At 38.0% G+C, this 15,233-nt stretch overlaps 1 protein-coding gene across 1 annotated transcript in view; it reads right to left on the reverse strand.

Annotated features, from left to right (window-relative positions):
- LOC150081320 (TGF-beta-activated kinase 1 and MAP3K7-binding protein 3-like) overlaps nucleotides 1-15,233 on the reverse strand; it is a 121,117-nt gene that overhangs the window by 86,455 nt on the left and 19,429 nt on the right. The window contains exon 3 of the mRNA XM_090380164.1: nucleotides 1,998-2,146. Coding sequence (XP_090236290.1) covers nucleotides 1,998-2,146 — 149 coding nt within the window. The remainder of the gene's footprint in view (nucleotides 1-1,997; nucleotides 2,147-15,233) is intronic.

Here is a 15,233-nt window from a genome sequence, read left to right on the forward strand (position 1 = left end):
ATGCATGATCTATTTTATCTAAATTCTTGCTGCTCTTCATTTTATTTCTATAATTTTGTTTAATTTTTCTGATATTACCTTTGTATAGGTAATATCATTTGCAGAAAAGATCAGTTCCATAAAGAATATAGTTTCAAGGATGTGTTTATTAAATCAATACTCTTATAATTTTCTGGAAACTGCTTATCTTCTTTTTTATTTACTGATTTTATATATTTTTGTGAAATACTTGGAATGTTCTTTAAAAATTTGCTTCAATATTTCTGTTAATTCTGTAGTTAACTTTTCTCTTCCATATTTTAGTAACTCATTATTTATTTTATCAATACCTGCATTTTCCACATATTTTAGTTTTACTATAATTTCTTTTATTTCTTCTATGTCCAGAAACTCACAATCACTACAAAAAAGTTAAAATAATTGAGTAATGTTCATCACAACAAAATTTTACTGTTTGTAAAGTGAACCAAGGACTTAAAAGAAGTTTAATTAAAAATAAACTGTGTTAAGGGAGGAAAGAAAATGTTTTAATGTAGCACAATTTTCAAAAAAAAAAAAAAAGTTACTCAAACTATAATACAGTTATGGCCCAGAATGAAAAGTATACCAAAATGAAAGAAAAGAATTACTTATTTCTGAATTATCTGAAGCAGAACACATAACATTATAACTTTCTAACAATTACATGTTGTAAATATGCACAATTATGCTCTATGCATGTTTCATTCTGACACTGTAGTTTATTAAACATTTTCTTAATGCAGTCCTTTAAATTGACTGGAGCACATTGTCTAATGCTATTTTTCAACTGTGTAATGCTATGGGGCATTGGTTCTCTCTACACACATTCCTCCAGTATGCCCTACAAATAAGCATCAGACAGTGTAAGTTCACTAATTTGGAGGGAATGAATAGTCAGTGCTCTTGGAAATTACATGCAGTGGAAAGTGCTGTTTGAGAGCTGCAGCATTTCCCTAGCAGCATGTGCAGTAGTACCACCTTGGAGAAATTGTGGACAGAAAGGCAAATTTCTGGTATGAAAAGATCTTTGCAAATCTTGAACAAAGGACAAGAAAATCAGCTGGTGGTATCTTTCTTAGCTCACAGTAACATGGCTTCATTGTTCATCTTCCAAAAAAAGTTCTGATGAGATCATGGCCTAAGATGCCACCTCACACAGTTACTTTGTCACTCTGCAGAGAATGCATAACACACTTAATTGGTCTTTCAAAGAGAAACCATTCCATTTCTCTCAGAAAACCAAACATCAATGGAGTGCACAATGTGCAGAGAAAATATTCATTTTTGTGCACATTTGCAAGACTGTGAGCACAAAACAAATATCTTTGATCCAAATCCTGTATTTATAGCTGGTTACTCACCTGCATATGCTATGAAAAGCTCCTAAAAGGGGAACAGACAATCTTTTTCATATTAAGTTCCTTTGCTACACACTGCAGACTTTTCCTAGGTGACCATAAGATTTTTTTATTCACTACCTTCATATTAATGTTATCTGTGGAGACTTATGTTTTGTTCCACTTATGTTTTTACACTGGAACAAAATGTAACCCATCTGCTTAAAGTTATTCACTAAAGTTGATCACTTGGTGGATGGATCTTTATTGAATTCCACTTGGAAACATTCATATAGAATTTTCACACTGTGACCAGCTTCTCAGCCTACTCCATAAGAATAGAAAGAATGCCCTATAATAAAAATCTTTTCTTGAGAGCCACCAATAGACAAACTTCATAAGGTTTCTAGCTATAACCAAGGCCAGACAAACAGAAGATTGGTGCCTTGGCACAAACAACACAACACGGATTGCTTAACTTCAATATACTTTATCCTGGACCATACTGTATCTAGCAACAGTTCTTGAAATGATAGTAAATAGTGCATGTGATTGGCAACAACTCTCATTTCAAAAATCATATGCTGCTATTTAATTAATATTACTAAGCTAAAAGACATCTAAAACCATCTTACTCACTTCTGTTAGAACATTTCTTTGAAGTTTACGCTGAAGAAGTTCTTTCTCCATAGAAGACACTTCAATTTGTAATTTTGCTCTTATTTCCTTCTTTCGTATTAATTCTTCATAGAGCATATCAAAGCGTGCTTTCTGATACTGTAACAAAACTAAAAAATGTTCTGTCTATAGAATCATATTTATAAGCTGCTGCTTCCACAAACAGTGGAATTATCTGCTAACTGTATACTTAAAATTTATGGTAAACAAATGGTAATCAGAAACTATCAAACTTAAATTGGCTCTATAAAATTAAAAAAACGCTATGAATTTACTAAATTATAAATGAACCTAAAACTACCATATATGAATATAATTATCACTTTTAGCATTAGCATTAGTTGAGGAATATGATGCAAGAAAGCAAGTTTACAGAGCATCAGCCAAAAAAAAAAAAAAAACCCTTCCTATTTCATCCATCCGGTCACACCAAATGTTTGTCTATTTCACCATTAAATTTATCTAAGGTATCAATTTCCACAACAACAGATGGAAGTCTGTTCCAGACTTCCATCTGTTGTTGTGGAAATTGACTGGCTAAAGGCAACATTCTTCCACTGGCTAAAGGCAACATTCCGCACACCTATTCTACAACTGCTTTTCCTCAATTTGAATCTATGCCCCCTCAGGTTCCTAATCTCAGCAAGTGGAAGTATCCCATCAGCACTGAGCCTGCTCAAACTCTTCAAGGCCTTGTAGGCGCCTCCGTAGCCAGGTGGGCAGGAGCAGCAGTGCGTAGCACATGCTTCTTGATTAGACCGGGGTTCAAGCCCGTGACCACCAAATACAGAGGATGCAGAAAGGTCAGGGAATGACCACTGCATATCCCCGAAGCAATATGGCCTTAGTTGCTAATGCTCCTAAAAACCAATAATAACAAGGCCTTGTACACCTCAATCAGATCACCATGCAGCTACCTAGTCTCCATATGCTGCAATTTGCAGATCTTAAGCCTTTCTTTGTAAGAGCACTCCTTTGTTCCCCTCACCAGTATTGTTGCCCTTCTCTATACTCATTCTAGCAACTCTACATCCTTCCTAAAATGAGGCCTCCAGACCTGTACGCGGTACTCAAGGAGTGGTCTGACCATTGCCTTATACAAAGGTATACCACCTCCTTGTCTCTGCTAGCAAAATTTCTATACATCATTAACAAAACTCCATGACTTGCTCTGGCAGCCCATCTGCACTGCTCAGAGAACTTAATATCTGACTGCACAATTACCCCCAAGTCTTTTTCATTCTCCAAATTCCTGAGTGTAGTACCACATAGTTGGTACGTTTTTCGTGGGTTATTGCTACTCATATGCAGTACTTTGCATTTGTCAATATTAAACTTCAGTTGCCACTTCTCAGTGAATCTGCCTAACTTTTCTAGATCCTGTTGAAGTAGCATATTGTCTTTAGTGTCATTAACAACCCTGCCAACCTTTGTATTACCTGCAAACTTCGACATTAAGACTGATATACCTTCATCAATATCATTAATAAATACACAAAACAACAATGGCTCCAGCACTGAACCCTGGCGGACTCCACTAATAACATTAGTCCATATAGAGAAGTGTCAATTTATTACCAATCTTTGCCATCTCCCACTCAACCACCCCTTTATCCATTGCAGCAACTTGCCCTTAATGCCATACTACTCCAATTTGTACAGCAATCTTCCATGTGCAACAGTATCAAAAGCTTTCCAGAAATCCAAGTATATGATATCAAAATTATTTTTTGCATCCAGTTCCTTTGTGACCACATCGTAATATTCAATCAAATTGGTCAGACAATACTTCCCCTTAACAAACCATGCTGTGTCTGAACTATTACTACAGTCTTGTCTAGGTGATCCTGCATCGCTTCTTTAACCAGTGACTCCATTATTTTCCCCGGAACAGAAGTTAAATTCACAGGTATATAATTATTTGTGTCACCCTTTGAACCCCCTTTGTGAATTGGGCATACATTTGCACATCTCCAGTTCATGGGGACCTCCCCGGATGCTCTCATAATTATGGCTAAGGATTTGCTTACTTCTCTCGCTGCCTCCTTCAATATAACTGGACAGATTCCATCTGCCTCAGGTGCATTTTTTATGTTTAACTTCAACAATTTCTCCTCCACTTTGCTCTCCGTTATTACAAAATCATTTAGCTCCCTGTTAGAGTTTAGTAAACTTCTGTCCTCTCGTTGCTTACAGAATTCTTCATGTGTGAATGTAGAAGCAAAATACTCATTCAGTTTTCAGCTATCTGAGAAGGATCATCAACGGTCGAACCACCAACATCAAGAGGATCAATCTGATTCATCCTCTTCCTTCTAGAGTTTACATAAGTAATGAAGTCTTTGTATCCTTTGCCAAGGGTTTCATTTAATCAGCCTTTGCTTGCCTAACCTCCTTTGTGACTTGATTACAGACTAGCTTGATTAAACCGGGGTTCGAGCCCGTCACCACCAAATACGGAGGATGCGGAAAGGTCAGGGAATGACCACTGCATTTCCTTGAGCAATATTAAATAATTGTTGTGGCCTTAGTTGCTAATGCTCCTAAAAATCAAATAACAACAACAACAAATACAGACTAGCTTATATCTGCCATAGGCTTTTGTGTCACCTGCTAATTTATATGCATCCCACGCATTTTTCTTCTCTGCTACGAGCCTCATTAGTTCATCTGACATCCATTTAGGCCTAAATCTTGAACAGTACTTCTTAGTTGATATGAAAAGCCTAGTAGCTTCCAAGATTAATTCCCTGTAGGCCCGCCGTTTAGAATTCGCCGTTTTTAACATCATCAGTTGATCTCACTGCATAGAATTCAAAAACTGTCCGAGACCACTGTAGTCACCTTTACGAAAACAAAAAACCCTTCCCTTTATCCTTGATGGTAGTTGCATCTGTAAGTAAATCCCACATCAGTAGACTGTGATCACTGCACCCAGTGGTTCCTTTATCTGCAAATTCCTAATGCATGAGTCACCACTGCTGATAATCAGATCAAGAGTATTACTTCTTCTGGTTGCCACTTAAACATGTTGCTCTAGAAAACAATCCTCCAGTAAATCCACAAAAAATTCTTGCTAGCGTGCGAGTGACCAACCCATAAGTTCCAGTCAATATTTGAAAAGTTAAAATCCCCCATTACAAGGCATTCTGATTTACTGGCCCACTCTATTTTTCGTTGTATTTATCAGAGTCATTAGGCCTATAACACATTCCTATTCTCATTTTCTCTTTCCCAGTGTTTGTCACACCAAACTGACTCAACATTGCACCGTGCACCCATGTCAACTGGATGCATTTCCAGAAAGAATCGCTTTCGCCTCTGCCTGTGGCTATTGTTAATATTCAAGTCTGTGAATCCCCCAAAGCTAGCAGTTTTCCAACCCACCTAACACTGCCTCGATAGTATGACTTTTTTTCAACATTGACCTGTACTTGTTAATTAAATCTGCAGATCTCTTGCTCTTAAAGTCATTAGTGCCAAAGTATGCAACAATATTACCTTTTGTACCCTTAAGATGATATCTGCTCTATGTCATAACTTTTGCCCCAGGCAGACATACCCTGGTCCTGTTCCACCTCTCATTTTTGCATAATATATTCCCCATCTCCCTGACAATAGAGTCACCAACAATAACTAGGTCCTGTGGGACCAGTGCACTGTGCCTCTGAGATTGCCACTATGTTGCCTGATGCACAGGAGTGAGCTCTGGCGTTGAGTTAGGCAGCTGAGAGCTTGAAGGGTCCCCTCTTATTAACTTCCTCGAGGGCATCTACCCTACACCTCAAACTCTCACAGATGCCCATCAGAATGATAAATTGGTACCTAATTTTCTCACAGTCTATACCTAGGTTAGATCATGTCCTGTTCTAGACAGGTTCGAAAAACATTTCACATTTCGCGCATTTTTTTAGACTGTGATGCGGTGGAGAATTGCCCCCTTCAGTTCTCCCCCGAGGCACAGCACTCTAGCTAATCTGTGAGCATTGCTTTGCTGCTCTATTCTGGGTCATGATTCCGTTTAAGTACAATTCAATTGACAATGAAATTTAATAAGATTAATAAATTTTACTGATTAATTGATAATTACAATACTATACTAAGCTAACAGATTTCTAATACAGTGCTACGTGTTTCGCTATCTAGTTTTACATTAAACCTTATGCTATCTAGTTCGGGATATATGTTGTACTGTATTGTATAACAATGGTGGCAGGTTATGACTGGTAAATCCATGGACACTACGTATTAACTTTCAAAATCGCTATCTAAATTCAAAATAAACCAAAGAGCTTGAGTAGGACTATAAGCTACTTATAGAAAATAATTTAATATAACAATTAAGTCAATAAAATGGCTAAATATAATTAAAAACTTAGTGTTCGCTGGAGCTACAAATGTAACAATGATAAATGAAATTTTACCTTATCTTGCGGCATAATTATAGACATGCTTAATCACGTTCAAAGTAAGGTAAAATGTCTCTTGGCTCTATGCACGAAGACCTTAAAATGAGACAGTAACAGTAACATTGCTTGTTACTGTTTCAATATGTAACAAACAATGCTTTGTTTTTACAAAAACCAAAATATGAAAGTTATTAGAACCTATAGTACTTCTTACTGTATTGTGGATTGAATGTTGAAAAGACAGAAGATACTTGTTGACATTAAACTTGAATTTCCGTAGATTACAATTTTCAGGAAATACACATGAGAGAAGGTTGTTACAGAAACCAGAATTGAAAGACTGAATGAACAAGAAAAGTTATTTCTGTAAGTTTGAAGTGCAACAGAAAATCAATGCTGACTGGTTGTGGCTCATATTCAGACTGATATGGAGAATAAAGGGGGAGGGATACAGATGCCAATTCAGAAAAATAGTGCTGCACATGGAATTACCTACAGAATAAACATACAGCAGAAACAGAATGTTTATGAAACAGAGTGTGTACAGACTAAGTAAGAGATGGGCCATTAATTAACCTGACTATCCTCTTCTTTTCAATGAAGTCTAGAAGCCTGAGAGGTTTGGGTTCACCACAACAGATGTCGGAACATATTCTATGGTAGGGCAAATTTAAGATTTGAACAGAGTGAGCAGCTGCTTACAAGACAAGTAATGCCAAGACCTAAAAAAAGCAGTTATTTTATGCAGAGGGCACAATATTTGTGATGTATTTATGTCAGGAGAGGTTAGAAGTCAGTAGTAGTGGCATGTGATGCAAGAAAGCAAGTGTATGAGCTTATGCAGCATCAGCCAAAAAAAAAAAAAAAATATATATATATACAGGGTGTTTCAGTTAAACGTTTCAGAACTTCTAAGAGGGGTAGGGTACATCCTGACAACTCGAAATCATATAGCAATGTGGGGTCGGAAATGCTTTCCTGAAGCGGTGTTGTACATAGAAGCACCATAAAGAAAAGAGACCGTAAGTGAGAAATCGTTTTAATAATACATGAAAAGAAGCAAAAGGTACATGGATTAAAGTAAGTGTTCAAAGTTTCTTCCACGGGCTACAATGCATGCCTCACATCTCCGACGCATGGACATCCGAACATTCTGGAATACTCCAGGCGAATTTCGAATTTCTTCGGCAGCTACTGCGATTCTTGCAACCAGCTCCTCAGCATTGTCAACAGGAGTGTCATAAACTAGCGATTTCATATGACCCCAGAAATAAAAATCAAGACATGATAGGTCGGGTGACCGAGCAGGCCAACGCACGGGACCACCACGTCCGATCCACTGTTGACCAAATGTGACATCCAGGTAGTTACGAACATCTCCGCTATAATGGGCAGGGGCTCCATCGTGTTGGAACCACATTGTCTGTTGCGTCGATGCAGAAATCTGTTCATCTCTCAAAAGTTGTCACCCGACCTATCATGTCTTGATTTTTATTTCTGGGGTCATATGAAATCGCTAGTTTATGACACCCCTGTTGACAATGCTGAGGAGCTGGTTGCAAGAATCGCAGTAGCTGCCGAAGAAATTCGAAATTCACCTGGAGTATTCCAGAATGTTCGGATGTCCATGCGTCGGAGATGTGAGGCGTGCATTGTAGCCCATGGAAGAAACTTCGAACACTTACTTTAATCCATGTACCTTTTGCTTCTTTTCATGTATTATTAAAACGATTTCTCACTTACGGTCTCTTTTCTTTATGGTGCTTCTGTGTACAACACCGCTTCAGGAAAGCATTTCCGACCCCACATTGCTATATGATTTCGAGTTGTCAGGATGTACCCTACCCCTCTTGGAAGTTCTGAAACGTTTAACTGAAACACCCTGTATATATCACACCATTCCTTCCAAATGCCTGTCCAGTTCCTCCTTAAATTTATTTAATCTATTAACTTCCACAACGACAGATGGAAGTTGATAGATTAAACCAACACCCCTTGATCCAGGTCGCTACTTATCGTAATAGAAGTTGTGCAAGAATCACCTTCACCTCTGCCTGTGGCTACTGTTAAACTATTAGTCTTTGTATCCACCCAAGCTAGCAATTTTCCGACCCACCTAACACTGCCTCGATAGCATCAGCAAATATTCTTGCACCTTTTCTATTTAAGTGTATCCCATCCCTGTAGAAGCAGTCTCTCTTGTTAACAAGTACAGACCAGGCTGAAAAAAATTCTATCCCTTGAGCCTTGCACAATCTTTCCAGGGCCGAATTGATCGACAAGGCTCTCATCATATACTCCCTTCTATCGTGTCTGGGCAGAATTGCAGACACTTTCAAATTCAACCCTAATTCCCGGCTTTTTTCATCAGTGACCTGTACTTGTTAAGTAATTCCGCCGGTCTCCTACTCTTGATATCATTAGTGCCAACGTGTACAACTATATCACCTTTTGTGCCCTTAAAAGATGATATCCGCTCTACAACGTCATCAACTTTTGCCCCTGTCAGACATACCCTGGTCCTGTTCCACCTATCCTTTTTACAAAGCATGTTCCCCGTTTCCCTGACAATAGAGTCACCAACAACTACTAGTTCCTGTGGGACCAGCACATTCTGCCTTGGGGGTTGCCGCTGTGTTGCGTGATGACCAAGTGCAAGCTCTGGCGTTGATGTGGGCAGCTGAGAGCTTGATGGGCCCCTCAATTTAGATCCTTTGAGGGCATCCACCCTGTCCTTCAAGCTCTCATATAGGCCCATAATGACGCTGAGTTGTCGCCTGATTTCCTTACACTCCTTACATCGCACACACACAAAGACATCTCCCATGGCAATATCATGTTCCGTTCCAGAGAGTTCAGCAAACATTTCAAAAGTTGCACATTTATTTAGCCTGTGATGCATTGAAGAATCGCTCCCCCCTCAGTTCTCTCCCAAGTCACAGTACTCCTGCCGCTTTGTGTCCATTGCTTTGCTGCTCTAGTCTGGGGCATGATGTTTTAAATTAATAAGATCAACCAATTTAATTAATTAAATGTCAATACTACACTATTTAATAGAAACAGTGATGTGTATTAATAATTATATGTTAGAGCTTCCTAGTTAACACAATTAAAAATTTGAATTCCCTACCACTATACAAAAACAATGGCTGTAAGATTTGAACGAAATAACGGTTTTACGTATATTAAGTAGTAACCCACAAAAAACTCTTTATCTAAATTAAAATAAAAATAACCAGCGTAACAATAACTATAAGACTTATAAAGTACAGTATAAAATAACAATTATGTAAATAAAAATGAAAACACTTATCGCTTTTTCGAAGCCTGTAATTCACAGCTAGAATTTTTAAAGAGAGTCAGCGCCCTCTCACTAACAGAGATATGTGATCTTGTTCAGAAATCTGAGTGTCGTTGAAGGTAGGCACTGGAGAAGTAGACTTTTTAGTGAAAAGACAGGACTAATTGAAAAGGTTTGATGTTAACTAAGTTTTCCCTATTGGAGAATAACCTGGATATCAGTATTAAAGGAATTCAAAAAGTTGGAACTGTGCAAAGAAAGATTTCTCAAACTGCAAAATGAAATGTAGCATGCTATAATCAGCAAAACTATGGAGAAGATTTCTCGTCAGTAGAAAAAGTTCATTAATATACAAGAGGAAAAGGAGCTGAACCTTGGGGAACACCAGCAGTAGTGGAAAAATTAGAAGACAGAGTGCCACCTACCAACACCAACAGCCAGAGAGAAAACTGGATACCCAACTGCAAAAAACAAATAGCAATCCATAAAATTTAAGCTTGTTTAGATGTTTATGCCAAACACAATCAGAAGGCTTAGAGGAGCAAATGCATCAGTTTTACCAAACTTTTCCGAGGTAAGATGAAATACCACCACTTTGCTTATTGGAGGCTTGAAGTGGTGAAACCCATGTTTAGTCTCTAGAGCAAAGTTTCCGGCATCTCCCCCCCCCATACTTCTCCTCCAACCCATGCACGGTACTAAGTACTATAGATTTTGATACCTTTCGTGCTTGGGGTTTTCATAAAAAAAAAAAAAAAAAAAGTGAAGTGGGGTGATATTTGGCATGCCGCCCCTTTTTATAAACTGGCTCGATGTGAGCAAATTTCCAAGCAGAAGGAAAATCACCAGTGGAATAAGAAAATATAAAAAGGAGTAAGTGCAGGGGCACAAGTTTTGAGAAAAAGTGGGGAAATGTCACCAGGATCTGAAGCTCCCTTCACATCAAGGTTGTTCAAAATTCTTCTGATATCCTTTTGACGAAAGACCACAAGTGGCATTCATTGGAGTGTACTGGGAATGGTAATAGACAGTTTCCCAAGATTGTCAATACAAGAGTTAGAAGAAAAGTAGGATGCTAATAAGTCAGGTTTATTTTTATTGAAGAGGCAACAGAACCATCAGGTTTTAACAAAGGTCGGAGTATAGATGTTTCAAAATTGGTCAATAGCTTATGCAAGAGGCCAGAATGCCCGACTACTGTTTGGAAGCAAGTTTGCTACTCTTAGCTTGTTCAAAATCTAGTTTGGATTGATTAATAATTGCTTTACAATAGTTGCAAGTCAATTGCAATATACAACATTCTTATTTTGAATAGCCTTGGCACATTCATTGCAAACCAAAGTTTAGATAAGGGATGAGATTTTAAGGTGGAGTGTGGAATAAAGAATTTCATCCCTACAAGGATAATTTCACTGACATGATCTCAGTAAACATTGACATCAGAAGATTTAAAATAGTAATACAACCAAGGAAAAGAAAAACAGAAATGCTGCAGATCCCATTTTGCATTCTTATAATGGTAAAAAACAAAAGGCTGAGAATGGTCACGACAGAAAGATCAATTGGAGAAGAGACCATGACCAAGTTGTGATCTGAGGTGCCTAGAGAATCACTCATCTCAATTGTGTTCTTTGAAGGGCCATTCGCAAAAAAAAAAAAGAGATCAAGAGTGTTGGGGATGTGGTTAGGATTGGCTGGAATTCTGTTAGGTAAATGAACAATTTGTGCAAGGTCATTAGGAATTGCAAATTCCTCAGCATCTTACCCAGCTGGATCTGTATAACTAGGAAACCTCATTGTTAGGAAAGGTGGATTGGAGAAAGTCGAGTTTCAGAGAAAGGAGGTCAGGGTTCCAAGTGATAATTGGAGTTTGGAGAACAATAGAAGATAGAAGCAACAGATGAATTCAACAGAATGAGGAAAAGTAATTTTGAGCTGGAGGAGATATCAAATTATTAAGTCTTTGACAGGGAATATCAGAGTAGACATATACAGAAAGTACCACGTTTGAAGTGAAAGGAATCATATAGCAAATAATTAGAAAAAGTGAGATGAGCAGTTGTTGAGGCAACTGATAATCGAGATTCTGTAGGAAAAAAGTAAGTAGGGCTTGGCATACTTGTAAGTGAAAATGAACATCACTGATTTGGAACTGAGATGAAGTATATTTGCGAAATGAATGAGGAAGTGTTTAGGAGGTGCAGATAAGTTTGTTCTATTAGTTTAACTATTCATGATGTATTCAGTAGGAAAGAAAAGGTGGGGAAGTCATGTTGCATGTAGTAATGAAATATTTGGATATGGCATGCACACAGCAAGAACATACCCAACTCCTTGACATAATGTGTCCTCAACAATGCTCCCACCTGCATATACACTACTCGGACTCCCTCAAGTCCGAATCTGCAGAGTAGAGGCAGCGATATTATACACTAGCTGATCCGGATGCCTCTTGGAGAGTTACCAACAGTACCATCAGATCAGGTGGACTATCTAGCAACCAGACTGCAAACGCCATTTTTGAGCCATACACTCAAAATGTAAGGAAGACTGGATCTCATGATATTTATCATAACCTCAAAAGAAATCAGTCATACAGCATGATGGAAGAGATTGGGGTTGCCGGAGTTCTGTCCTGGAGACTAAACATAGGTTTCACCACTTCACGCCTCCAATAAGAAAAGTGGTGGTACTGCACTGGTTTGCAAGAGTCATCTACTATCCTAGTACTGCCTGGTGATAGAGGGAGCAACATTCGTGTGTGGGGGGGGGAACTTCGCAAGTCCACCAGCATTTTAGATTCTCAGATAGTAAATTCCAGCTTATCATACCTGGAAGAATGTCTGTGATAAGCCTCAAGAACCAGTTCTATAATGAATAGTACTTTCTTCTCAACAATTATTGCCATGGTTGATACATGTATGTTGCTGCTATTCAATCTGGAGAACAAATGCCCATCTGACCAATGGAAGACCACTGGTTCACAATCACCAAAGAAATTTCACATTAAAAGTAAAAAGAAAATGTTAGTCATGATTTCCTGAAATGCTGATGATATCATCTTTACATGCTGCATTCCTATTGGCTATAATCTAGTGGTTCTGAAGGAAAAAATTCTCCCAGCTTCACATCTCATGAATCATCTTTGCTTCCACCACCACATTAATTCTTCCCATTGTGTATTTTTATTTATCTTCATATTATTTTCACAAAATGATGCAAAAAGTGCAAAGTTTATAGATAGTATCAGCCATAAAAAAATATATCCACTTCATTTGCTCACTCTGTCTAATAATTTGTCCAATCCTCCTTTAAATAATTTTATTTAAAATACCTACTTTCACAACACCAGGCGGTGCCTCCGTAGCCAGGTGGGCAGGAGCAGCAGTGCATAGCACATGCTTCTTGATTAGACCAGAATTCGAGCCCATGACCAACAAATATGGAGGATGTGGAAAGGTCAGGGAATGACCGCCGCATATCCCCGGAGCAATATGGCCTTGGTTTCCTAAAAACCAAATAACAAACAAACAACACCAGGTGGGAGTTTATTCCAAAAATCGATTATTCTCTGGCTGAAAGAAAATTTCTCCACATCTATCCTGCAATCATCATTTTTCAATTTAGATTTATACCTTTGTGTATGTCACCTAAAGAAGAGCAAGGATGCCATCAGCAAGTCAGACATTTTAATTTACAGAACCCAAGCCTTTCTTGATAAGAGGACCCTTTTGTGTTACTGCCCAACCTTTTTGCTTTTCTCTGCATCCATTCCAACAAATATACATCCTTCCTAAAATGAAGCTTCAAAATCTGTACATAGAATCTGAGATGCAGCCTTTTGATTACCTTATACAATGGGATAATCATCTTTGTCCCTGATGGCAAATTTCACATACATCATTTACAGAACTCCATGAGATGACCTAGCAGCCTGTTGACAGTGCTCAGAAATAATATCAGTCTGTACAATTACCCCAGGTCTCTTTCATTCTCCACAACACCTTGAGCATGGTACCACCCACCAATTGGTATATTATTCTGGAATTAGTGCTTTTTTGCATCACATACCTCCTCTAGTTGTTGTTGTTGTTATTTGGTTTTTTAGGAGCATTAGCAATTAAGGCCATATTGCTCCGGGGATATGCGGTGGTCATTCCCTGACCTTTCCGCATCCTCTGTATTTGGTGGTGATGGGCTCGAACCCCGGTCTAATCAAGAAGTGTGTGCTATGCACTGCTATTCCTGCCCACCTGGCTACAGAGGTGCCTTCTCCTCCTCTAGTACTACTACCACTGATTCATCCCTCCTCTATTGTTAACATACACAAAGGATTCCTTGCTGCTGATTTTCTTTGCATTCTTAATCAAAGAATGCCTTATCCTAATCAATAATCTGCCTTATCCAATCTAACTCCCTAAGTAACTTGATTGTGCATTAGTTTGTACTTATTGTATGATTCTATATTCCCTGTCAATTTATAATCATCCCATGCATTTTTCTTCTCTTCCACTAAGCTCATCATTTCATCTGACATCCATTTTGGTTATCTTGAACAATATCTCATAGTTGATATAAAATGCTTAGTATCCTCAATAATTACTTCTTGGAACACTTCCTTTATGGCATTCACAATTTACAACATAAGTTGCTCCCACTGCAAAAGAGTTTAAAAAAAATGTCTGAGCCCATTATAATCACCTTTGTTAAAACAGAAACCCTTCTCTTTACTCCTTGAACTAATTATACCTCCAATGGAGGGTACTGAATTAGCTCAAATTTGTTTTTCTAAAATATTCTTGTATTGACAATGTAGTGATGTAGTCATAAAGGAACCAAATGGAAAAAATAACTTTGTATCATGTACTTAGATTTCAGTAACTTTTGATACTGCTGTATAAATTGGAGCAATGTGGCACCAGGGGCAAATTATTGAATGGTAGGAAACAGTAAGTAGTTATTAATGGCTACTGATCTTCACGGACTAATGTTATGAGCAGGGGTCCCACAGAATTCATTGTTATGCCCCTGTGTATTGTTAGATATTCTGTTAATATTTATTAATAGTATAGATATAAGCATGACAAGCTTAAAGACCAAGTTTACTGATGATGTAAAGATGGGCAGGGTAGTTAATGATAGTAATCAGGCAATGTTTCAAACACCTGGATAAATTAAATATTTATACTGAAAAATAGCAATTCAGGTTTAGCATTAATAATGTAGGGTTTTGCACTTCTCCTGAGTCCAAGGATGCTCTCATAATTATGGCTAAGGGTTTGCTTACTTCCTTTGCCACCTCCTTTAATATAATTGGATAGATCCCATCCACCCCGAGTGCCTTTCTTATGTTTAACTTCAACAATTTCTCCTCCACTTTGCTCCACTGGTCCACTAGATATCCAGTTGGTCCACTGAATATGTATGGTATAACAGTTGTTGTACCATCCATATCTAGTGTTATACTTGTACGGAATACTGATAAAC

The sequence above is a fragment of the Mastigoproctus giganteus genome, chromosome 8 (assembly GCF_048544385.1).
Source record: "Mastigoproctus giganteus isolate SK-2022 chromosome 8, ASM4854438v1, whole genome shotgun sequence".
Classification (NCBI taxonomy): Eukaryota; Metazoa; Arthropoda; class Arachnida; order Uropygi; family Thelyphonidae; genus Mastigoproctus; species Mastigoproctus giganteus.